This window comes from Plodia interpunctella, chromosome 7 (assembly GCF_027563975.2).
Source record: "Plodia interpunctella isolate USDA-ARS_2022_Savannah chromosome 7, ilPloInte3.2, whole genome shotgun sequence".
In the NCBI taxonomy this organism is placed as follows: domain Eukaryota; kingdom Metazoa; phylum Arthropoda; class Insecta; order Lepidoptera; family Pyralidae; genus Plodia; species Plodia interpunctella.
Window position 1 is genome coordinate 8877145 of NC_071300.1, and position 27875 is coordinate 8905019.

A 27875-nucleotide genomic window follows, 5' to 3' on the forward strand; every position below is an offset into this window, starting at 1 on the left:
AGTCTCTCATACGTTGCGGACGCGGTGCTGCGCGACGATAACGACAAAAGAGGCAGCTCGCTCCTACGCTGCGTACAGTGGGCCGCAGCTGCAGTATCCAATATCGTTGCCTCAACTCATTGACAACTGTCTCGTGCGCTCCATGCATTGCTCGTCTGTGATGGTACTCAACAAGCAGACGAGCAATTCTGTGCTTGCCGTCCAGAATCATTGGACGAATCGTCGACTGACACACACCCGCAGTCTTATCCACACGACCACCTACACGCATTATCTGTTTCTCGTCTAAGTATGGAGTTAATGTCAATAAACGACTATTTGACATTAACGGTTTGCCTTGTTTCCGACATTGAATTTCAGCAGCAAAGGAATCCTGTTGACACTTCTTAAAAATCAGTTCCTCCGCGTCCAGAAGTACAGTGGAGTCCAAAAGTGTCTTCTCACGACGACACCTTCTAATGAATTGTAGGACTCTGCCTGCAGCTCGGAGAAAACGATTCCATGACGAAAACCTCTCTTCATTAGTAACGAAAGAGCCAGGTCACGTGATCCACTCCTGAACACCAAATTAACACTTAATTCTTCTCCAACAGCATCAGTAGAACGCTTGGTACATTTCAAATCCTTTGGCCAGTTATTTTCTGTCATACGTAAAAATTCAGGTCCTTGAAACCAAACGTCACTGTATGAAACAAGTTCAGTGTTTTCCTTTGTTGCTAGATCCGCTACATTTAATTTCGTTGGCACGTACCTCACATAAGGCTTATAACTTCTAGGGTCACTTCTAATTCATTGAAGTACTGTGCTAGAATCAGTCCAAAAATAACGCTTATGTGGTTTCAGTGACGTGTGCTCCTTTTGTACCACGTCAGCCATTCGTGCTCCAATCAGAGCACCCTGTAGTTCTAACCGCGGCACAGACATCGGGCGCAACGGAGATACTCTGCTCTTGCTAGCAACAAAACAAATTTTAACACTTCCGTCAGAACGGGTAAGACGCCAATAAAGTACCGAAGCATACGCGAGTGTAGATGCATCACAAAAGATGTGCAGTTGAACATCAACAATAGTTACATTTTCAGTCACAGAACATGTCATATCATAACATGGAAAGTAGTCGTTCTGACCACTGTACCATCGAGGAATCTCTAAATACTTTATCTGTTTCAAATCATTAAGCCACTTCATCCATTTACAATGCTCCTCATAACGGATGTGGCATTTCCAATCAACTCCACTACGATGTACATTTTGTAACAATATTTTAGCTTTTATCGTAAATGGACACAAAAACCCGTGGATGTCGTATACAGACATAATAATACTAAGCATTTTTGCTTTAGTTGGCCGCTCAATACCATTTAAAATATTATGCGGGATACGATCTAAACAAATATTAAAGGCAAATGTATCGCGCGCGGGATGCCATATCAACCCGAGTGTGCGCTCAGCTGTGTTCGTAGCTCCGTCTTTAAACTGTATAGCGGTGTGCGCGAGCGCATCAGCCGGTATGTTATCTAAAACCTGTTTGTTATTACTCGACCAACCTCGCATAAAAAATCCACCACTCTTATGAATAGAACTAATCTCGTTGATTAACTTAATAGCATTATCGGCGCTTGTCGTCGAATAAAGCCAATCGTCCATATAATGATTGTTAATTATAACGTGGACGGCTTCCGGACAGTCATCCTCGTATTTAAGTGCATTTTTATTTTTAATATATTGTGCAATGAAGGGTGAGCACGTAGCTCCAAAAATTAAACTTTGCATCACACATACCTTCAATGGCGAATCTAAATTTTCTTGCCATAAAAACCTAAGAACGTGTTGATCTTCAGAACGTATCTTAATCCTTAAAAACATATTCTCAATATCACCAATGAATGCAATCTCATTTTCACGAAATCTGAACATAATACCTAGTAATTAATTATATAAGTCGGGACCCGTTATTAAACAATCATTTAGGGACACGTCATAAACTTTACCGGCGGCATCAAATACAAGTCTTAATTTATTAGGTTTGATTGGATTTGACACTCCAAAATGTGGTAAATACCAGACATTATCGAACTTCATGAATAGCTCAGACTCAGTCAGTACGCGAGCGTATCCATTCATAAACAACTTGTTTATTTCACATCTATATTTTTCTGCATACGCCTTATCAGTGAACTTACGTAACAACAACCGCAAGCGATTCAATGCATAGCTATACGTATCGGGTAAACACAAGTTGTCTGTCGTAAACGGTAGGCCTACTACTTCCCACTGATTACCTATTTGGCGTGACGTGCTATTCAAAATTTGAATAGCTCGGACATGCGAGGCATTCTCACGGCTTTTGGAACATATACCAACAGAGTCAATACTAAATGAGGCCGTAATCATTTCATTCAAATTGTTTATATCGTCACAATTGTTTACATTAGGGGAAGCGAGATGGAAAATATGTTCACTTACCGAGGAGTGAGGGCGACTGCAGCAGCCGTGGATGCACCATCCTAGTCGGCAGCGAGTTGCATATGGCTCACTTTTCCCGCCGTGTCGTATCTCAAGCGGGGCAATTAAATAATAATTATCCTCACCGATCAGTAGACGCGGCACCACACACTTACTACACGCTTTACCTTTAATTGACAATAAATGATCACAAGTTAGGTTATTTACTAGAGATAAATTTTGTTTCGGCAAATTTAATTTTGAAACCTTACGTAACTTAATGTCATATTTAGTACTGTCATAACCGGATATTCGGGCACGCACTTTAGGGGCATCTGATTGATACACTTCAAGACCGAACGCATCAATAAACTTTATAGCACTTGAACTTTCGCACTGCAATCCTAAGCTATCCGCTAATTCGGAATCAATAATGGACACTGACGCGGCATCGTCTAATAACGCGTATGTTGTCACACTACCGTTAGGTCCGCATAATAGCACTTCTACCACTTTTAGCATTACTCCACCCTGATGATTCGACACATGGGCGATCGTCGCGTTGGATGAGGTCGAGTCCGAGTGCGCCGGACGCGGCTCATCTCGAACTGGATCTACTGTTTGCTTTTTCCAATGCAGTAGCCGATGATGCATCATACCACAGTGTCGTGTCGAGCCACTAAACAGCGAAAGCACAATCTTTGTGTTTTTACAAATCGCCACTTATCTCGACGCATGGCGCGCTTGAAACCACGACATTCAGCTGATGATTATGTTTATCACAGAACTTGCACTTGTTATTGTGATCGCTCTCAACAGTTGTGCAGACAGTACGATGGCGGTGCTGAGTCTCGATGCGTTTTGGTGGTGGTTCCTGAGACTTTTTAATTTCAAACGTTGCACCAACTAATGATAGCATTTGTGATTCACGCATCAAAAATGCTGCAAGTAATTCCAGCTTGGATTTACCATTTGATAATTTCTCAAAGGCGTAGTCAGTCCATTTTCCGACTAATGTACTGGGCAGTTTACTAATGATGGCTGTTGACAGTTCGGGACTACGTAAATAATCATCTTGATTTAATGCACGAATGGTTGCCACACAATTATTCACTTTTACTGAAAAGTTAACAATCTCTGTTTGGTATGACGTAGACAATGGGGCTAGCTTTCTCAAATTAGTAGTGAGGTTGTGAATTATTAAATCAGGTCGTCCAAACCTCAATTCCAGCATCTCCATAACGGCCGACGGCGGGGTGTTGCCTATCAACAGGTCGGTCACTGCTTCTCTGGCCTCGCCTTTCAGTGCCTTACGTAATCTCCATAAGTTTTCAGAATCACTGAATTTACACACATTTGTTGACTCGTCATAAGCCTTCTTGAAATGCAACCACTCAATGCAATCACCACTAAATACAGGCAGGTCTCGTGGAGTAGCGAGACGACTAAGTAGGCGTTGTTCCTGTTGTGAGGAATGTTTACTCATCATATCCTTAAGCGTGTAAGCCAGTTGCTGCATGCCATCTCTAGGGTCGCCTGCAGGGCAAGGTGCAGGTGTGACGCATTTGTGATCCAGCCAATCTTCCACACTCCACACGACTGTGCAGCTGTTCCTTGCTGCGGCGGCTGGCCACGTCGTCGACTTCTGCTTCTTCCTCAGCATTCGCGATGGCGAGCTGTGCTTCCAAACGATTATCGATTAACTGTAACTGAATTTTGGCTTTCGCTTCAGCAGCTTGGAATTCCAGCTGTTTACGTCGTGCCAATGAGGACGCACTAGACTTCTTTGTCCTCACGGAAGAACATTGTGATCCCTGACACAAAATAATATAAAATAAAATAAAATCCTAAGTGCGTCGCCTACAATGATTTTAAAATTACAAGCTTCTTTCAATCTTTGTGTCTAAATTATCTAAAACTGGACCTATTTCTTATATTTATATTTTTAAAACTAGCTGGGCTTTGTTCTCGTTGGAATTTCAGGATAAAAAGTACCCTATGTGTTATTCCAAGTTATAATTTACTCGTGTACCAAATGTATGTTTGTTTGTTTGTTGTCTGAACAAAAATGTTTGTTGGTACGCAGCGGTCGCAAGTGCTGGGCAACAAGACGGAGATGGAGATCGCGTCGCTGGTGGAGCGCAGCCCGGCGCTGCTGCGGCTGGGGCTGCACCTGGAGTACAGCGACGCGCGCCATCGCGTCGTCACGCATCTGCAGCGCAACATCGACAGGAGTCAGTGCACACTCTTCTTATATACTCTTTCTTGTATAGATATGTATCCGAAGCTACTGGGATCAAAAATAAACTAGGCCCTCCGACTAAACTATTTACAATCGTTTGTTCTGTATTCGTACTCAAGATTCGACGAAATACAGATTCATCAATAAAAATGAAAATATAAATGTAAGTATATTAAAATACTGGGAGAAATTCTCATTACTTTATAGGTACTAAGTAAATCAGAATCTAAGTGGCATTTAGCCCTCCGTTAGCTACGCCACTGGTCTGGCCATGACCGAAGACTTAATGTGTTTCTTAAAATTTCAGAGAGATTGTGTTTTTCGTAATTTACGATATCTATTTGATAAATTACGAAAAATTCATTAATAAAATATTTACTCTTGTGTGTGCGTGACACATCATTTTTCAGGGATACTTTCAATCGTTTTCAGGGATACTTTCAATCGCATCATTCAGTGTGTATAAATCTCAAATTTCAGTATCATTCTATTGTCTATTGTCATGTAAAATAAAATAGGCACAGAATCAATAATGATCTGTTAACAAGGCCACAAAAACATACTAAGTTGACAACAGCAGCTTTGTAAGTGGCAGCACCATTCATGCATTTATCGAATATATGTTATATTCGTGGTGTTTTCACTGTACCTATCTGTAGCTTCACGACACGATATTATAACAGTTTGGATTTTAAACGCTTTTATACTATCGTCAGAATCACGATTCACGCAGATATATCGTATAAATCATACATCAGTACGCAACGGGTAGTTTGAAGTCACCCTTAGCTTATTAACAACGTCTCAATGGAAGATTAGAGGATTTTGCGACTGGAGAAATAAAGTCTCGAAAGACGAAGAATTAATTCACAAAGTACACCAGCCATATATTGGAGAGTGTTGTGTCTTAACCGCCATTAAATCTATGCGCTTTGATCCACCGCACTGTAAATATATCACCGAATATACATATATCACAGTAAAAAATCATATCAATTACTGTAGCAACGTGTCCAATTTATGGATTATATTGATATCTTCTTTCAACACGCTCACTGCGAAAACATACGCCTAGCGTGTTGTATTATCAGAACGCAAACAACGACGTGATACGCCAGGCGCATTTCCACGAACATTTTCCCGTTACATTTTCAAAATCAGCCATTATATTGTGCTGCATTCAGTGTGTTTAATATTAGGATTATTATAGAAATCGCAAGTCCAAAGCATTGATTAACAACTTCAATTTTATAATAATGAAAAACCAGACCAACTATCACGACATACGTTGCTACAGTAACCGAATTAAACAGATTGTCGAGTGCAAAAGAAAGCGAGTGCTTCGCTCAGCCTCCGCTTGCCGCGCGGACGGCCGCCGGCCGTGGGCGTCGACGCCAGCATCTTCAACCTCACCCCCCCCAGCGCCGAGGCGGTCACCCCCACCACAGAAAACGTAGAAAACACCATCACAATCGAAGCTAAAGAAAGCCCCGTCGATGCACCAGAAGGCATTGAGAGAATAATTCCCATAGAACAAAAGACGGAGATAGAAAGGATACAAGACACAATTGTGCTGGCAGAGAGACCTGATACAAACCCGAATCCCCACTCGTGAGTACCCGCGGAAATCAATCATACTCACGTGTGTCCTTCTCCCTTCTTGTGTAGAATACACGTTTAGGTTTATGTGCCGATTTGGATGGTGATATGCAATGGAAATGACTATATAGTTCTTTTTTGTGGCCAGTATTAATTGAAGTTTGATTTTTTAAACGCATTACAATATCGAATTTATTTGTAACCACTGGCAAAGCATTAGTTTTTTTAAACACTATTTTGTTTTTCTTATAATTTCTTATTTAAAGAGGCATCGATTTTTATTTTATTGTCAAATTTAATTGCATATCAATCTTAAAGCTGGCAACACACCGCAATGCGGAGCACCGTTCGCCGCACACATAGTCACAGTTTGTGTTTCGTTGCAGTACGGAAAGACCTAACGCTGCGACTCCAATTCAGATTCTTTAACAACATGCAAAAAGCGGCGCGTAGCCAATAGGAAGGTCAGACAAAGGGTTAAAATGTTGGCACGGCAAAGTAACATACTTCGCTTATACAATGCTTATTATTTGATTTGAGTGGCGACTTATGTCCGTGCAGTTTTATAAGGGTTTTGTCACACTTGCGATTTGTCAAAATTAAGTCTCAATTTTGAGGTTATGCATTCGTTCAATAATCGATATCTCGTATAACATAACACAGCTATAACAGCGTTTCTTATGTTCGTTGTACTTGAACAAAGTTAAAAAGGCATAACCTATGACAGTTCTACAAACTTTTATACATCCTCTTTATTCTCCTTGTATTTATGTAATTTTTGCACATTGCCAGTAACTGTGAAAAAAAAAGAAGATCGCTATTACGTCCTGTAAAACTGCACAAAAAAAATGTAATGTCACTGGCGCCCAGCGTACAAGTGACACAACTGAATAACACGTTTTTACTCTATTATCTAAATAATTTGTCTATCTCTAAACATCTGCTCTCATTCTTAATCGTAGTCCGTCGACTAATGTTGTGATGTGTTATAAATTTTAACCGTTAACATTTTATTTTAGCCGAGAGGGGAGCGTAGAAAGTTATAAATAGACTTCGCAATTATCGGTAAAATTCCACTACTATTGAGTTCTTAGAGCGAAATAACCAAGGCCTATGCAAACGTGCCATGCTACATTTTGAGGGTTTTTTTTTCACAGCCAAGGCTTCTGCTAATAAGGATGTCAGCTTAGGCCTTCGATTAGCTGTGGGGTCCCAATTGTGACAGGATAGTTTGATTTCCAAGCATTTAAGTGGCAACCTTACATGGAGTTGATGAAATTGTTACGATTTAAAATGTGAACGAAACTAACGATCGCATGAGTGTGAAATATTAATGTCAACTAACTTGAGTCCCAGTTGTACACCTTTTAGTTAGTCAATTTATATGTATGTAAGGAGCTATCGTTCTATATGTTCCAGAACGTAAATGAGGAAGTACCTCTTTTGCATTTTAAAACCATGTTTCATAAATGTTAATGGTTGTTTGTTATTCGCTCCATGTTTTCGAAACACCCACATATTTTCATCTCATTCTGGAACTGAGAGGAATGTATATTTTGAAGCGTGAAGCGTTACAAAACTCGCTGGGACTCATGAATGTAGAGTTCGTTCTTAACATTGTTTGAACTGATACGGCATGTCTTTACTGTTATGTACCCTGTTTACTATGTCTACTATTTCGATTACTTGATATTAGACCCCTGTTATATAAATGAGACTTGTTATTATATTTGCTCCCAATCCAATACTGGCCTTCACTATTCGAATTGTTAATTTAAAAAAAAAACTTTTTTATCTACATATTCATGAAGTATCTTTTTCATATTTCCGTGGAACTACTTAAAGAAAAATATTAATTTGCCTGTAATGTCACAAGTTTTCCTCTGCCTTATTGGTTTTTATATTGAGCTAAAATTTTACGGTGAATGAAAAACATATAGTCAATATAGAATATAAAAACAATGCAAAACAAAATGTTGACTTCCTCAGGCTTCCTCATTTCTGTTCCAACTTGTGATAGTGAACGTCAGTACACCCCGTGTATAATGAACCATGCCTGATTTCCGTCCGTGTGTATGATTTGCAGTACGCCAGCAACGACGCAGCCAGAACAGCGCTTAGACCCGTGAGCCCTCATCTGCGGTGAGTGACAATGCTGAAATAGAACTTAATGCTGAAATAAAACATGGTTTTAAGGTTTCGATTGGCGATTTCACATGCAGCGACTGTAATTAATGCATATACTGCGAAGGGATAGAGCTGGTTCGGCTTTCTAAAGCATACTCTGTCACTCCATAACATTTATTATGTGCTGATAAATAAATACATAGTGTCCTTCTCTATCTTAAAAATTAATTGTTAAATTAAAGAAATATGTTTTTCATGCTCTTTACGAAGCCGAATTTAGACAATATCTCTCTTAATAATAAAAAAAACAAAGCACACTTTAAATAGGTTAATTGTCACTATCGCACTTTGCAATATTTGTCATTGAAAGAGCGAAACTAAACATACTGTAGCTTGAAGTATGCTTTAACTTTGTTTATGATTGGGTATATATTTCTGAGCATACTTCATTTTTTGTAGCTGGTGGGGAACATATTTATTCATGTTTTTCAAACTCTTATAGGTTTATTAATGCAGTAAGTTAAATTCAGTTTAATGCTCGCTTTGTTTAAACACCACGAGATTGATTACATACCTACACTTAGTTTGTCACATATTTTTAATGAAAAAAATTCTAAAATAAAAAAATTCTAAACATTTCATATATACTTTTGTATATTAAGCATGCTAGTGCATTTCCTCATTTGTGTTTAACATTATTGCATCATGCCCATAACTTGTTTTTATTTTCGTTGCAAGATACAGAACGTTATTCTTTATGTTTTAATCTTAAAAACATCTTTGTAAGCTCTTTTCGCTCTCAATTTCTTTTACACCTTTATTAATATTTCTGCTTATTTTTATTAGAATGAGCACAGATTAAATATTGAGCTTCGCTGAATAATAATATCGAATTTCTCTCTTTTAAGTCGCCTTTGCTTTTTTATTACTAGTTTAATACTATTTTATTATTAATTCAACCTTACTTTTGATGTTATATTGTCGTTAATTGTGTATTTTTAATTTACATTGTATTGTTTTTAGGTTTTCATTAGTGGCGTTACACCTAAGTATATTTAAGTTTAAAAATAGGTAAATTATATATTGAATTATAAATTATTGGCTGCGAGAGATTTCATAATCAAACTTTTATTTTAAATATTTCATCCAACGCAGCCCTTCGTCATTTTCACATCACGTCTATGTACTTGCATATTATGCATAAATAATACGAGGGCTGCTATTTATGTATCCGGAACTGGCCAATAATTCTAGAATATTTAAAAAGTAATTACAACATTTGAAAATAGAACTCTTCGGCTAGAGAATAAATATTTTTCATGTCCCTGTCATTTGTTTTTTTCAATTGGCGCCAATTTTGAAAATAGCTTGTCTTCATTGCCATGGATTTAACTCGTGAACATTTTCGCGCGATGATTTATTATGATTTTCGGCGTGGATTAACTCAAAAACAGTGCATCGAACAACTGATTTTAACTTTTGGAGATGAAGCACCATCGAAAATCACTGTGTATTATTGGTTTAAGGAATTTTAACGTGGACGGTCTATGCTCACGGATGAAATTAAGGAGGGTCGTCCTAAATCGGTAGTGGTACAACAAAATATTGATGCTGTGCGACAATTAGTAATGCAAGATCGTCATGTTACATACCGCGAGATAGAGGCGTCTCTGGGCATTAGTATGACGAGTATACACGCGATATTACACGAACATTTAATTGTTAAAAAAATTTGTTCGCGTTGGATTCCGCACAACTTGAGCGTAGATCAAAAACAGGCTCGTGTCGACTGGTGTAAGAAAATGATAAAAAAATACAACCGTGGCACGTCAAAAGCTGTTTATAATATCTACACAGGTGACGAAACCTGGATCTATGCTTATGACCCTGAAACTAAACAGCAGTCAACGGTGTGGGTCTTTCAAGATGAACCGAATCCAACAAAAGTTGTTTGTGCGAGAAGCACTTTAAAGCAAATGGTCGCTTGTTTTTTTGGTATCGAAAAAATACGAAAGAACAACCCACAACGCAGAATCATACTTCATCACGACAATGCTAGCTGCCACAAGTCGGCTGAAACAAATAATTTTTTGGAGGGTCAAAAGATTGAATTGACGGGTCATCCGCCGTACAGCCCCGACCTGGCACCCAATGATTTTTATTTATTTCCAAACATTAAAAATAAATTACGTGGTCAACGTTTTTCGAGCCGCGAAGAGGCCGTTGATGCGTTCAAAACACACGTTTTGGACATACCTCAATCAGAATGGAAAAAGTGCTTTGAAAATTGGTTTCATCGTATGCAGAAGTGCATAGATCATCGCGGAGAATACTTCGAGAAACAATAAAACCATATATAATAATATATGTTTGTTTAATTTTGTTATTCCGGATACATAAATAGCAGCCCTCGAAAATAACATGTCGCAAATCACTGATTAAAACAGAGATTTTCTCGGCAAAATCATCAATCATTCTTGATTGTACGTTGTCGAGAAACTGTTCTCGAAAATTTCTTCCCTTGAAATTTACCGGCAATTTTCTAAGGAAATCCTTATAGGAAATATTCCAGCATTTTTCTGGAGAATTTTCTCGGAGGTTTCTTCTTGACCGTTTCCGCTCAGTGTATTATTTAGTAATCAAAATGGTCATATGTACTATGGGTTCGATTCCCCACTATTTTATAATGATTACTAGCGATTGCCACGAGCAATCTAATTCTAGCAAGATAAGTTCGGCCAAATGCGCGCTGTCTTCAGCGCGAATTTAACATTATTGCATCATGTATATGATCATATATATACACGCGCTTATACTATTTATAAAAAGTAACCATGTCACTCTCCAGCTCTCCAACTATATCCACACGAAAAATAACCTTGTCTTGACGCGAAAGAAGAACAAATAAATACACTTTGACATTTATAATGATGGACCCCATTCTCCCCCACAGGTGGACGCGTACGCCGCCTGACTCAGTTCACTCGCAGCCGCAGCTACGTAGTGGGCTGGATCCCCTAGCTACCCGCTTGCTGGCTACGTCTCCTCTGTCGCTAGTTCTTGTGACTGTGTAGAAATTATCTAATTTGATCGCCCAACTTGAGCAAACTATGAACTTGGTTCAAATTGGCACAATTTTTATTTTATAGATTGAAACTAACTTTACGCGCGCTAATTTTAAAATTGAATGTGGATTATCGCATTTTTTCTCTGACACTACGGAAATCTAATTATATAGGAACAAATTTGTATTTGTCGCTGCTGTTAAATGAATTTGACAAGAAAAATATTTTTCAGTAAAATGTTACCAAATTTGGTCAAGTCTTCTTTTCAGTTTAATTTCATTGGCTAACAATAAAGCATTTTACCATATGCTTATGTGCCGACATCTAGTGTGAGTCGTTAGGAACAACGCAACTCTCATTCTGTTTTAAATTCACAAATAAAGGAAATAGAAATGAACCTTATTTGGGTTATTTAAAAACGAATAAGTACAATTGATAATGAAACATGCATTCAAATGTTGTTTTAAAGCTAAGTGGGAGTATGAATTAAATTTGTCTTGAATGAATATTATTATATTTCGAAAAATACTCGTATCGTACAATGCCAGTAGCCGCTATCTTGCCTAAGCTAGAAAACAAATGATTTTGCAAAAATGCCATTTGGGTCAGCAATTTAATTATATTTTCTACACAATCACAAAAACTTAAAATATAACAGAGGTTATAGTGTACACGATGATTGAATGTTTCCGGCAAGAATTGTCATTTTATGGTCTTATCACAATAAAATATTAATCGAACCATTTTTTGGTTAATTTTTTTTTTTTAACTGAGGATGGCAGGTCCATCATCCAAACAAACCAAACAAATCAAAACATAATGGGAATTAAAATTTCTTTATAAGTACACGATATAAAATAAAATATAGAATGACAAAACTTGTAGTATGATCGACTTTGTACGTTTTAATATTAAATATTATTCTAGTGTGCTAATGAAATCGTATTAATTTTAATATAATGAATTGTAATATATTTTATAGATGTGCACATTCCATTAATGCGAAACATGCTTCTCTTATTTTGACTTATTTTTTGCCCTATGTAATCTTATCTTTTTAATGACACATAAAACATAGGTACCTACACGCAATCTTGACGCGGCCATTTTGTCCTTGAATCCTGAATACAAATTGGAGCGATTGCGGTTACCTTATTTAGATGTTCTTGATATTTAGAAAGTAGACTTATAACCTAACGACTGAAAAAATCTTTTTGATTGATATGCTCTATAATGACTGATTTTTATAACATCAAATTTTGTAGCAAATGTGAAAAATAAACTGGAATCAGAATATTCAGGGTTTTATTGTATTTTTTGGGAAGAAATACTTAGAGTGGGTAATAACTGCAATGCATTTTTTTATTGTCCAATTCTATTTATACATAGTACCTAGAAATAACGTTAAATTATGCGTATTAATTTTCTTTACTTACTATAGAGAAGCCATGTTCTGCGTCAATGGAGAGTAATGTTAATGATACAATTTTCAATAAAGCACTAGGTTTGTAGCAACGTTGCCTTGTGTCTTCAGCAAATGAACTGTTGTCTAACCGTAGAAAAAAAGAACTCATGCAAAAAATGCTTTATATGTTTCACTATAACCTTTTGCTTTCTTGAAATATAAACTTGCTTAATGTAACTCTTATGTATATTTGATAGAAACTACTGGAGAGTAAGTATCCGTAACATTGTGATAAACATCATGTTTTTCCATTAAAAAAATACTGCTTCGTTTTTTTTTCGTCTTTAGTTTCATTAAGAGAGATTATTTGTATATGAATTTAGATTTTTAAAGTGTAATATTCTTTTATTGTGACGATTTATGAAATTAAAATTTAATATAAAACATAATTTTATTTGTAATAATAGTTTTATTTATGTTTATTTTATATTGGTTTCAGGAGCATTTTGGTCCAAATGAAATCCTTTACTTGTAGAGTCGCAGTTCTGTAGTTTGTGACAAATGTAAAAAATACAATAAAGTACATAAACGACATTGTCTTCTTTTATTTTTATTAATTTATACCGACGATATTATGATTATCAGGGTTTTACAGATATTCATGTGGTTGTAGGCTGAACTTAAATAAAATAATAATAATTCACACTAAGCTTTATTTTTCATAGAGATATGTGAAGTTACAATTACGCTAACACATTGTGCACAATCTATTAAAATCTAAGAAGATTCGATAACATTAATATCTTATTCCTGATTCGGCCTAAGGTTGGTTTTTAAGGGCTGTCATGAGTAGCTTCCGGTTTTTCGTTTTTAAGGTGCTGATATTTAATAAATACGTTTAAAAAATGAAGGAACTAATTTTATATGTTCTTATTATTGCGGCATAGAAATGCATTCTGTACATTACAGGTAACAAAAAATAGAATTATTCATTTTCGATACACCCTTGTGATCTCCCTAGGCCACATCAGTTTCTACTATACAATTATTGTCGCATTGGAAGACGAGTGTATTAAGCTAGGGATAATCCATAAAATAAAAAACAAAGTAACATAAAAAAGTATATTCTTCAAGCAACATATTCACAATAAACAAAATATTACAAAATTATATTTTATAAAACCAAATGCATGTGAAAACGATAAGTAAATTATTTTTAAATTATTGCAATTAACTGAAATTTTAAAATGAAACAAAATTCGAAACTAATTATAAATTACAGTTTTATAAACTCAAACTTTTAAATAAGTATAAAATTTTAAAACTTAAGATTTACACGTGTTCTACATTAAAAAGTGTATCGCACATTTTCAGGCCTATGGCAAAACTTAAATATTCTTAATTATAATAACGGAATAAATATTCCGTATATTATCATCATAAATTGCACCTTTGGCGGCTTTGGTATTTATTATATGCTAAGCAAAAAACTGAACGTGCCCTTATTAACTAAACGACATGGCCTTACGCTGCTAAAACTTATTTGTTAATAATTAAAATCATAAGTTTCTGTTTCGCTATTTGAATTAAAGAGGATTAGAGATATGGGGCCCAACTGGCTACTCTGTGGGTGCTAGAAAGTCGTAGGAATGGGGGAAGACCGAAAGATATGGCGGGATGACACGAATGGTTTTCTGTGGGGATGGCAGCATACTGCACTTAGAAGTAGTAGAATTTTTTGAAGGGAAGTCTTAGCCCAGCCATGGGACACAACAGACTAGAAGAAAAAAAGAGTAGTGGAACTTTTGTCAATGTGGGCTTTAGCGTCGAAACAGATATCTTGTTACATAAGTATGGCCTTGACGCAGAAAGTCACTATCGCAAAATGTCATCGCAAAATATTTAGTCAACACATTTTGTAATAATCGCACAATGTTACTTTTTCTTAACTTTATTTTCGCAAAATTTATTTAAATTTTTCTTCTCTTTTTTCTGTCAAAAGAAACCTAATATTAATGCTGCAGAATAGGAAAAGTTACTTTGATACTATGAAATAATACTAATGAATTTTATAGTAATAATGTCGTGAGAAAAAAGTATTATGACAATTTGGCCATTGTGCAAAAGGTATATTATGAAATAGTGACAATATTTAAGACTTTTTTCGAGTGACATTTTGCGAACATGACGTTCTGCGTCAAAAATTCAAGACCCTACGTGAAACGTTGTAAAGTAACAACAAAATTGATGAACAAGATGTTGGGATTTTTGCATGAATTAAACTATTTCTAAAGTAGGCTTAATAATCTTAACGTAGATTTTTAGTCTCAATGTTAATCTTAAGACCTCTATAGTGTGACTAAATCAACAAACCCGCAACATTTCACATTTATTCTATTATGCCTATGGTAAAATCAATCTATTTATTCATTTATCTAAACTTATTGTCAACATTGGCTAGTTAATACAAACTACAAGTCCTAAGTACATAATAGAGATTAAGCCTTCAACCAGAGTTATTGGTCAATTTTCATTCAAAACTTATTATAACTCAACTGCAATCAGAGTTATTTCTAATTTGATTCGTTGAGCAGCCGTTTTATACTAACTAATTATCTATAGTTTTAGGTAATGAGTTATGAAATGGCTTTCGAAGTTTAGGTGGACTTATAATTAATTTTAATTTAGAATAAAATAGTGAACCGGACGGGTCCAATAATGGATAATGCGCTGCTAGGCTCATTTTTGAAGATGATTAACAAGGTCACAGTTTGAGAAGTGAAGTTTGTGAAGTTCTCATTCTGCTCATTCTCCGTCGAGTGGTCATTTTGCAAAACGCACATTTTGCGTCAGACCCATTTTGATTTGATATATTTTTGAAGTAATCTAATTTCCCATATATAATATTATTAGTATTTCATACAGAGTAGTTTTTCATCAATGCACAATTTATATGAGCAGATCTCTCGAGTTGGGTTCCACATTAATCCATGTCATAAAATGTCATTTTTTGTTCTCCCATATAAATACGAAATTATATGTTTTTTCTTTACTGTACATTTCTTTACGGACCTAATGTATTCAGAAACATATTGTAAAAAAAATACATGCAGTGAATAAAAACTTACCCTGTATATTTCATATTTTTAATAATTATCACACCTCGCCCGGTCTCGTGTTATATAAATATCATGCTTCCCAAATGTTACATCCACAACAAAAGAACACTATCATATATGAATGTGCAAGTATTTCAATAGTCCAAAACCTCTATCCTATCAACATTGTTACAGCCAAATCTATTATTTCATATAATTTCTGCTACACACAATAATGACACAGTATTAGAATGCCATTGGAACCTGACCCTTATGTCTATGATAAGTACACTGTCTACTGTATATTATTTATTCTTCACAAAAAGCTGTGGTAAAATGCAATGCTTTCTTCAACATATAGTATTATTAGAACAAATATAAAAAAAAACTATATTTATTACTAGCTGCACCCCGCGGTGTTAACCGCCTGTTTATTAAAAAAAAACACATTTTTATGCAACTTTCGCCTTTACAACTAATTACTGCTACAAAGCAATATAAGCAAATAGCAAAATAATAAGCATAATAGCAAAATAAGGATACGTAATTTTATTTATTAAATTGTAATTTCTTTTTTTTGGGAATTTATGGTGACTTCTCGTAATTTTAGAGATTAAATTGTCGGAATAAAATATTTTATAGCAACACATAAAAAAACAAAATATCCCCCATCGATAACAATTTTTTTTATGTTTATGAGATCGATGCTAATCTAAATCAATCAATAAAGCGTTACGCTATTAATTATCGCAACCAAAGCTTAAATAACAACTCCACTTAGAATATCTATGAACTTGATAGTAACATATGAAAAAAAATGGAATTATGCTCAATTACTTATATTTAATTACTACATTAAAATTGATTTATTAAGCACAGTGGCGTCAGAAAAGCAAAAAATAAAAAATGACCTTGACAAATTGTGTCACACTAGATAGAAAATGAAAAGGTGGCGCTAGTGTGCAGCCTTAATAATATAAATGAGAGACTATAGTTTCACTTTGTATAGGTACTACAGATACGGATCTATAGATCATAATACAATGCAATGTATCCATTTAGCACGTTCTCGCTATTATTCATTTGATGCTATCTGTCATTGTAATGGAAACTAATAGGTTGACATACCCACTATGGCACAAGTTTCTATGCTTGCAGAATAATGTTTATCTACACTCACAATCTCTCGCTCTATCTTTTTGCGACGTGACTTTGTCGTACTAAAAATCATGGACGTAAACATAAGCGCGAAAGATTCCATACTAGAAAAAGTAGAAGCTTTTTCTTCTAACATGCTTACAAATAATATAGCTACGATTTTTGCCTAAAAGGTAACAATGTACAAAATATTTAAATAAAAAAAAACGGTAATATTACCGATGAATTATAAGAATTTAGGACTTATAAATGCATTATGTGTAAGTACTCTACTCGTATTAGAACAATTACATAAAAAATTATAGGTTATAATTTTTAAATCCCGACGCAAAAAGAGGGGTGTTACAAGTTTTACCGGTAAGTGTGTCTGACTGTGTACGTGGCACCGTAGCTCATCGACGTGTGAACCGATTCGGATGCGGTTTTTTTATTTATTTGACAGCTAATTTTTATGAGGTGGTTCTTAGATATGATTGATCAAAATCGGTTCAGCCGTTCAAAAGTTGTAGCGAAATAAATATTTACAGTCGGGGTTTTTTTAATTTGTCTACCAAATAAACTTGTTAGGCCAATATATTAGGCGATACGACATTTAAACAGCAATAGAGATATTAATGGATACTTAATATTATAAGCCGAATGACTAGTTCTTAACTAATACGAACATATTTTAATATACATCCCAAAAATTGAAAAATAAACTTCACGTAACAAAACTAGATTTAAATTAATGAATTCATATGAATGAATACTTTGTAAAACAATATTAAATGAAATTGAAACTAAATAAAATACAAACAATAAGTACGTTTTAGTTTTAAGATATCTTTTCAAATTGTTCATTGGTAAAATTCTTTCGATATGATTACTTCTTTGTGGCCTTGTTTGATTGATATATTATCTCGACCTGTTAAAATAAAATGAATCAGAATGGTAACGTAGATGAATTTCTTGAGCGTTTGAATGCGGCGTGTTGAGTTTCTTTAGTGTCCGACAATTTTTTTGAATAAAATAATATATATATTTTTTTAAATTAAACATTTTTAAATTTAACGTTGTATCAGTATTTTACTTATTTATAAAATAGTAGGTAATTAAATTGTCTATGGTAAAATTAAATAAACACCAATGTCAGCCCCGCGGCGGCGTTCAAAACGCTCGTGAAATTCACCCAGGTCTTCTTTTTGAGAGAATTGCAGGCAGAGGCCAGAAGAGATCTGATTTATTTATTGTTTTTTTTTTTAATTTATATCATGAAACTGTATGTAATACTGCAACGGACCGAACTTTTTTAAAACCAAAAATACGAAACAAAAAAATAGCAATAAAATGTACCTTACATTTTATTGCTATTTTTTTGTTTTATTCCATTTACCGCTTTCAGATTGTTGGTTATCTTTGGTATGTTTACACATTGTTTGTATCGTTATTCCCGTTCCGTCTCCAGCTCAGCAGTTCGTCGAGAAGCGCGTCCAAGTGAGGGTTGCCGCCCAGCGACGCGATCTACAAATTAAATCTAGTTATTAGGGGTCCGTACCTCAAAAGGAAATAAAATAAAATCGCGCGTCTGTCTGTCCGGACTTCACTGATAGTTTGTATCGAAACTACTGAACAAATTTAGATTCTTTTTAAAATTGAATAAGCAGGTTTTAGAAATGTTTTATCCTTACATACATATTATAACAAAGTCCTTTGCCGCGTCCGTCTGTCTGTTCGCGATAAACTCCAAAACTACGGCACGGATTTTCATGCGGTTTTCACAAATAGATATTGTGATTCCTGAAGAAAGGTTTAGGCGTATAATTTATTATATTTTACCCGAGCGAAGCCGGAACGGGCCGCTAGTACATAATATATTGAAATTTCTTCCCGCGAACCCGGAGGAATAAGAGGAGAATTGAAAGGAAAAGCAGACAAGCGTGTTCCATAAATATAAAAATAAAATACGTAAATAAAATAAAGATGGACTAACCTCTGCTCTGGCTTCGGCGTCCAGCTGTATGAGTGTATCCTTCGTGTACTGGAAGCTTCCAAGTCGTTCCAACAGAGATATACAGTAGCGCTTCACTTCCAGGTCGCGAGTGCGCTGGCGCAGGATGTCTGCGGTGCGGTCAACGAAATTATGACAATATAGTTACGCGCGTTTGTTATTTTTTGTCTTTATCTTCTATGTTCTAATACCTATTTAAAAGTGTCTGGGTTATATATAACCTGCAAAATTATCTAGTCCGGGCGTCGCTACTGTTGAATAAATTTGATAAGTGACATTTCTTCAATTCAGTCGGCATGTGTCAATGTCATACACATTGACAATCACCAATTCATACACCCGTACAAATGCAAGCAAGTCTAAATACTAGTTCGTAAAGGATACGTAATACTTGATTGTCGCCCTCCTGGTTCCTGATGGCGTGTATGATGGGGAAGCTGAACTTTCCTTCCGTCAGGTCTTCGCAGAAACTCTTGTTTTCCGAATACTACAAAAATATGTAACATTGTATACGTCGCATATTAAAAAAATATATTTAATACAATCAAACATAACATATAAAACATATTTTTTGTGAAAATATTTTAATTTGCCCGAATACTTTGTGTCATTGTGTAGCCAGACATTACAACAAACAGACGATTATTTTATTTATACAGAGAGTTACAATATATCTATGTATATTTACGAAGTGTTAAGATACGGTACATTGGGCAAATTATTTATGGGAGTGAAGTAGGTAAGTAAAAAGTAAAAAAATCTTTATTTTCTCCAACAATAGTGATCTACATGAGAAATACGAGACTGGAGACTGAAAAGGCGTATACAAACGCTCCCCGCTTCGAAGAAAAAAAACAGGATATATACTCCGAGAGTGCCGGTAGAAGTAAAAACTTGTATATACATTTTTGAATTTTAGGTCTCGTGTCCTGACGCGAGTTTAACATTTTTTGCCCATTAGGAAAAGTGCACAACACCGCTAAAGAATGTTTCACTTCAAAATACAAACCTCTTGCAAGCAAAGGTTGCAGTAGTCATCCCTGATCTGGAAGTAAAGGCCGAGTATGGAAGACAGCTTGCTGAAATCCGAGTTGTTGTCACTGAACAGCTGCATCAGACGAATCGCCAACATGAACAGCCCGCCCGTTTCTTTGAACAGATGTGTACAATTACATATACAGAATTATTTCTTATACATTGGCATAATTTTATCTACATGCTCAGTCAATGGTACTGAACAACTTTTCGTATAGAAGCAACATTGAAATCGCGAAAAAAAATATCAGCTGACCCATACATTTTCCACAACTTAGGTATTTAATTGACGACCTCGGTGGCGCAGCGGTAAAGTTCTTGCCACTGAACCGAGAGGTCCCGGGTTCGATCCCCGGTCGGGTCATGATGGAAAATGATCTTTTTCTGATTGGCCCGGGTCTTGGATGTCTATTTATATATGTATCTATTTATAAAATATAGTATCGTTGAGTTAGTATCCCATAACACAAGTCTCGAACTTACTTTGGGGCTAGCTCAATCTGTGTGATTTGTCCTAATATATTTAATTTATATTTATATTTAATTTTATATAGAACAGCTGCTTTTCGCGATTTCGGAATTACTCCCATACTAAAAGTTGTTCGGAATCATGGTCTGAGCATGTAGATAAAATATTGCCAATGTATAAAAAGTCATTACCTGTATACATAAATTTTAATTAGTGTATCAAAATACCAGCGGCTCGTCCCGGCTTCGTTCGGATAAAAACGTGATGAATTATACAATACAATACAAAAACCTTTATTGCACAAATTAATTACATAGTATACATAAGTACAAAATGTATAATCACACATAGCATGACATTATGGTATAGATACATTGTGCAAAAGGCGGCCTTATTGCTGTAAGCAATTTCTTCCAGGCAACCTTTTGGGAAATTGCTAGACGAGGAAATACAGAAATGCGGGTCGGATTAAACTGACAATTGTAAAAATAGATTTAATATAATAAATATAATTACCTACATAAATGTTAATACTATAACCTTACATACACAGATTACATAAATATATACTTATATTGCACATAATTATGAATTATGAATGAAAATGGAAATACAGAAACAGCTAATTAAAGAGATAAATAATATGTCTTGACCTGAGATTTAAAGCTATAGTTTGAGCACACCTGATAGAGCAAGGTAAAGCATTCCAAAGACGAACAGCATGCACAGTGAACGAATTGGAAAAAAAAACAGTGGAGTGGATTGGAGTAATTAGACGAAAATTTACAGCACTACGCAAAGAACGACCCTGAGTATCGGTGCGAAATTTGAAGAGGTTTCGAAGGTAGCCGGGAGAGGAAGGTTTGAAAAGTATTGTGAATAACAAAGAAAGTGTATGCAAATCACGGCGACGTCGGATCGGGAGCCACTCGAGTTTTGTTCGAAATTCAGAAACATGGTCATATTTTCGAAGACCATAAATAAATCCAATAAAAAGGTTTTGAAGACGCTCGAGCTTATTTAATTGCTCCTCAGTAAGGTCTAGATAACAGGTATCTGCATAATCGAGGATAGGAAAAAGTAAGGAATGAGCAAGCATAACTTTGGTACTAATTGGCAAAAATTTACTGAGCCTTCGGAGAGACCAGAATGCAGCGAAAGTTTTCCTACTAACCTCCGATATTTGCACTGACCAGGATAGAGTACTATCTATATGCATACCAAGACTTAACGTTGCTGCTAATCTTAATAACAGTATTATCAAAGACTATTTGTGGGAGATGCAAAACATTCAATCTACATAAGAGCCTTGAGCTTCCAATAACGATGCATTGGGACTTGATAGGATTGACTAAAAGGCCACGATTCTTGCTCCATATAGAAATCCGTTCTAAGTCTTCATTGATAGTTTTAATTGCCAAGGCGATATCTTCAACTGTGGCCAGAGTATAAATTTGTAGGTCGTCCGCGTAAAGGTGGTAGGAAGAGCGAAGATTAATAATGATGGAATTAAAAAACAATACGAAAAGAAGAGGAGATAAAACACCACCTTGAGGAACACCAGCAGAAGTACTACACCACGAGGAACAATGCCCCTCGATGCGTATACACTGCTGCCGTCCAGACAGGTAAGAATTAAACCAGTCGATGACCGCTGGAGATATGTTGAGTGATCTTAAAACTCCCAAAATATCAACATCAACTGTATTAAAGGCATTGCTAAAATCCAGAAGAGTTAAAATAGTCAACTGAGTGTTGTCCATTCCCCGACGAATGTCGTCAGTGATTTTGATAAGAGCAGTAGTTGTACTGTGACCAGGGCGGAAACTAGACTGTAAGGGATTGAGAAGGTTATTGACAGTAAGGAAATGACTGAGTTAATGTTGAACCAATCTCTCTAAGATTTTGGAAAGGAATGGAAGTATGGATATAGGACGAAAATTAGATAAAGAAGTAGGGTTGTTTTTTTAGGAATGGGTGTAATTTATATTACACCCATTCCTAATAATTCCCAACTTCATGGAAGAATGCATAAGCATTCTTCCATGAAAAGTTGGAAAAATACCCGAGGAAAGGGAATTATTTAGGATAACGGTCAGGGTGGGGAGAAGGATGTCAAGAATAGGGAGTATCATTTTCCGACTAATGCTATCACTACCAACAGCATTCGACGACATAGCACTTACAGATTTTTTAACATCACAGGCAGAAATCGGACTAAAGACAAAAGACGGCATGCCCGGAGTGGGATTAGATGAAAGGGAATTTAAAGTATTTAGTTTTTAGTTAGCATCAAGAGCAACAGACGAGGAGAAATGCTTATTGAGAGCTTCAGTATCTAAGTTAGGTACTGGGTTGTTTACCTTGTGTTTCCCAACTCCTAGGGTCTTAAGAAATTTCCATATTTTGGTATACATCTAACCTTTTCCAGGAATCACTATAAAAACCTCATGAAACAAAAAAAAAAAAATCAAAAACTACTGCACGGATTGTGCAGTAGTTTTTGATTTTTGAGACAGGCGGAAGAGGACCTTGTTTTATAATATGTTAAGATATTAATAGCTAGCTGGGTCTTGCAGCATCCGCTGTCAGTTAACAACCATGTTTGAAATGAGTTTTTATTGCAAAAAACTCATTACACGTCGCGTCACCATCTTAAAATGTAATTGCTTTTTTTAAAATAAACAACAACATTGTATCAAAATCATGGAAGACGTTTCTTGACGCGGGTAACGGAAAAATTATATCATTTTGTCACTTCTGACGTGCTGCCCGATTTTAATGAAATTTCACATAAAATAGTCTCAAAAGTGAAGAAAAAAAAAACGGTGTAAATAGATAAATAAACCTAGAAGATAAAAAATTATACTGTTCATCTCCCTTCTCTCTCTCTCACGTAAACACGTTCTCGATTACTTCCTAAACGGTTAAGCGTCCGAGCCCAGGGTCCATTTTCCTATTTTTCATGTTCTTCGGCATCCTCAGTAGTCAAATCACTTACTTTTCACAGTCATCTGCTTGTATTCCTCTTCGGAGGGACATTGGAAGTTGTCCCGCCAGTAGATCTCCATACCTTGCCCTCGGTGTAACTCTAGAAGCTGTTCTGTGTACACTGCTGTTGCCTGCAACATTAAAAATGTGTCACAAACGAAAAATTTCAATTTTTTTTTTTCCCGTAATAATACACCTTACTACATACCATAGAGGCATTAAACGCTCAGATGAGAAAGATACAAAGGCATTTTCGCAATTCTCAAGTTATAATTTGTTTCACAAAAAATTGGAGCGAGAGGATTTTTTTTGGAAAAACACATCCATACAAAAAAAAAGTTTTTTTTTTAAATAGTCTTAGCTTGCCTCAATTTTCCGCTTATCCAATGTCATTTCCGTACGTTGCGAAATTTCAACAAGATCACATGTGTAGATAAAGTGTGAAGTGATAGATTTTTTGCACGGTTTTCAACAATTGTATGATTACTGAGGAAGGTTTATGTGTAAAATTATTTATTTACCCGAGCGAAACCCGGACGGGTAAGTAAAAAGTGAATACCTTAGGATGTCCTAGGTTCAAGGTCTTCTCCAAAGCAATGATCATGACGTAATTGGCAGCGTTGATGGTGCTGGCGACGCCGTAGATGGAGTGCGCTACGGGGATGCCGCGACGGAGGATAGAATTGTCTTGTATATCGTCGATCCTGAAAACATTTTAGCATTATCTAAACCTAACTTAGCTTTATTATACATATATTTCAGCTTAAACTTTTTTGATATTTCATATATATTTTTTTTTGCGCAAGATAGAGAGAAATGGAAGGGGATAGGGGAGACCTTTGCCCAGAAGTGGGACAACAAGACTTAGCAAAAAAATTCTTTTTTTTTCTTTAATCTATTCTGCTTTGCTTCACTGCATAATATAAAACAAAGTCGCCCACCGCAACTGTCTGTTTCTAACGTTTCTGTACTAACGTATTAACGTATTTTGTACAGTTTTTAGTTTTTTACCCTTGGTTTTCACTGTCATTGAGACTATTTATTTTTGAAGGTCTATGGACTGCGAGCGACTCCGGCCCGGGTCGATAGTATGTGAATAAAAGGCTGTGGTGTTTTTGGAGGAAAAGGGTGCGTTGTGTTGTTGCCCCGCTACTTCTTATTGCGCTTCGGATTTCGGCAGTAAAATTGGTTTTAAAAAATATTTTTGACGTCAATAACTTACGTTTTAAAATACATTTTTGACGTTAATAACTTATGTTTTAAAATACATTTTTGACGTCAATAAATTACGTTTTAAAATACATTTTTGACGTCAATAACTTACGTATATCATCTTAAGTTGAATAAAGATTAATCTCTTGCCTAATCATCTGACTTATCATCGCATGTTTCTGGTTTCATCGCAGCCGTGTCTCTGCAAAGCCTGGGGCACAATAAGCAGATGACTGTCAAAAGTATGTATAAACTTAGACAATCGATTGTACATTGCTGGGTTATCCTTGCGTTAATACATAGCTCACACTTAAAACCAGTCATGTATATGGATTACGGATGGGTCCGAGTTTGCCGAAGTTCGCCAATAGTTTGTAGCAGCCTTGTAGTCATACCAAGGATACCAACATAACCTGTATTCTTGACAATATTGAAATGGCAAGTTTCATTGCAGATAATAATTATTTTGATAGCATTGATCTAGACCAATGCTATAAAGATTACGTAAAAACTCAATTTTATTTAGATAAAAAATATTATATTTATTATTTGAAATGACCTTCAATACAACAATACAATTCGGTATGTAAAGCAAAATATATACTGTGTTGATTCCAAAACCATTTCGAGATATTAGCTTAGTAAACTATATTTTACAATTAAAACTCCAGAAAAACACCTCATTGAATCTATTTGTGACTTTAAAAGGTAGCCTGAATGCATTCATTTTCAAGTCCTGCCAAAAAGAAAAAGTCAAAAATGTGTCAAAAACTGACACAAATAAAACAGAATGACATCTATGCAATTTCTATTAACATTAGTTTTCTCTCCATTTATAATTATATTGGCAAAATTTATACAAAATAATATCTTCTTATAATTTTTATTTACTTTATCCGTATGTATGTATAACATATTTATATACTTTTATATTTTAGGTTACACGCTGACCCGTGTTTATAATATCATTATAACACATTATATTCCTTGTCAATTTCAACCTTGACGTTGGCAAAATCATCGTTTTGGCGAACGATGGAGCCACGAAATTAAAAAAAACCTCTCTTGTTGTTTATTGCCTGTTGCCGTTGTTTGTTTGTTGCTATTGGAAGCAATAGTCAAATTTCGGAGGTAAACTTAATCGTTATTAAGTTTACCTCTGAATTTGACCATTGCATACCCCTGGACTGACTGATATAAGTATCAGTATCCCACATGTTGACTACTACTATTTACAGTCTTCTTTTATCTTCTTTTTACAGTTTTATTTAACAAAGCATTTAGCATTGAGCATCTTTGACCGGTTCATTTTTGTAGCGTCTCGTGGTCCCGTTTCCAAATCAAGCAATTCACAGAACAAACAAAAGTACTCAAGTTCCCTTAAGAATCTTATCAAAATCTTGATCTCCAAACAAATATCAATGTCTTTCCGCCTCCATTGATTTTTTTTTCTTGTAGGCAGGCAGTGAGGCTGTCACAAGTTGCGACTATTTTTCACAAATACAGTTATTTTTTTTTAAATTAAATAAAAAAATATCTAGAGTGTATAATTAAAAAATACCCAAATTAGTTTTTACATACCGAATTCTATTTAGTGCTATGATAAGAATAAAAGCTAAATCTTTGCTACATAGACCACAATAGGATTTTTTCACAATAGAGTAATTTTCAAATGAAAAATTATTTATAGGTTTGTTCCTTTATTGTTGATAAAATGAAATGAAATTAATTGTAATTGTGTATGACTAAAAAAGTATTTATTTTCTTTAAGCCATAACAGAAAAAATACTTCCATATCCATATAAGATATGAATGTGTCTTGTTTGTTTGTCCTTCTATCATAAGTTTTTTTATTATAAACAGAACTCCTTCCCGGAGATTCAAAGAAACACTGCTGGCACTAGCACTCTTGATGCTGAAGTTCATAACGGATTTGTTATCACTATCGCTATTTTCTTGGACAAAACATAAAAATATAGAATTACTTACAGTAAGCTGGAGTTGTGAAGCATCTGCACAATTTCTCCGACTGCTTGGATTTTGTCATTGGAGACTTTGAGCCAGTAGTTGAATGCAGATATAAGCTTTGTTCGGATCTGCTTGCCAGGCACTTGCTGGATGTATGTGTATGGCAACAGGATCTTCTATAAGAATGGTAGTTTAAAATTTAATGTTAAAATTACTGATTGTTTAGGTTTTTTCAACATAATCATAAAAAATATATTTTATTACTTGTTTGAAAGAGTAGTAGCTAGTACTACTCTTCTTCTTGTGTTCTTTTCCTATTTTAAAAACACAAATAGAGGAGTAAATGCATTGATTATGGAACAATGCATAAAATATTTTGTAGAGATTGTGTAGGTACTTGAATTCAATGCCACATTAACAAGTACCTAATTATTTTCTTAATCAATTTATTGTGATAGACAAATTACAGTATAAAATACCAAATAGGTATATATACCAGATCTAGCTAGATATTGTAATAATAGGCAGAACAATGGAACAATACTGAGTCCCTCGTTTTTTAAATGTCTCCAAAAAATGCCGCATGCGGCAAATTGCGTCAGTCAGTGTACCAAACCTTATAATATTGTGACCTTATATTTTTGTTACTAATCCTACAATTTTTTAGCATGTCTAAATTTTAGGTCTTACCTCATCATGGATTTTATCACCACTCTTTGTGTAAATTTGCGACATCGTTAAAATGCGCTAATTGGTCTGAACTGTTTCTTCTGATATATATTAAAATGTATGTTGTCTCAATTAATCTCCAAAATTATCCGATTTTAGGATAAAGAAAAAACTTTAAGATTCAGGAGAAAATTCTCTGAAGCAGCTCAAAAGCGAACAATTCGCAACCGCACTCCTTTTTATATTATATTTACAGTACAGTACCACCTAGGTACCTACAGCTACGTTCCATCATGTCTTCATTCGTTTTCTATTGTCACTGCCAAGCAAGTGTCAACATCAGCTGATGTATAAAGTCTTCAAAAATTCCCTCCTTCACTTTTAAAAAAAATTCTCATCGAA

General features: G+C 35.3%; 2 protein-coding genes across 12 annotated transcripts in view; one reads left to right on the forward strand and one right to left on the reverse strand.

Moving 5' to 3' along the window:
* The window catches only part of tmod (tropomodulin), a 56662-nt gene extending 43185 nt beyond the window's left edge, over positions 1 to 13477 (forward strand). For 3 of the 11 annotated variants that reach the window (XM_053748056.1, XM_053748055.1, XM_053748059.1), the window contains exons 8-10: positions 4532 to 4679; positions 6001 to 6298; positions 11367 to 13477. In XM_053748056.1, the coding sequence (XP_053604031.1) occupies positions 4532 to 4679; positions 6001 to 6298; positions 11367 to 11487 (567 nt within the window). In that variant the 3' untranslated portion in view covers positions 11488 to 13477. Of the gene's footprint in view, positions 1 to 4531; positions 4680 to 6000; positions 6299 to 6672; positions 6751 to 7305; positions 7352 to 8372; positions 8429 to 11366 lie in introns of all 11 variants that reach the window. The other 8 variants (XR_010369950.1, XR_008404857.2, XR_010369948.1 and 5 more) reach the window with 7 other exon arrangements.
* A 514-nt stretch (positions 13478 to 13991) lies between these two features.
* qm (quemao) lies at positions 13992 to 27766 on the reverse strand. Its single transcript, XM_053748064.1, has 9 exons — positions 27495 to 27766; positions 26826 to 26980; positions 24184 to 24328; positions 23635 to 23755; positions 20139 to 20278; positions 19514 to 19616; positions 19112 to 19239; positions 18515 to 18642; positions 13992 to 18046 (listed from the first exon to the last, which is right to left on the reverse strand). Exons 1-8 carry the CDS (start codon positions 27537 to 27539, stop codon positions 18547 to 18549), a joined length of 933 nt encoding a protein of 310 aa, XP_053604039.1. The 5' UTR covers positions 27540 to 27766; the 3' UTR covers positions 13992 to 18046; positions 18515 to 18546.
* Positions 27767 to 27875: the final 109 nt, after the last annotated feature.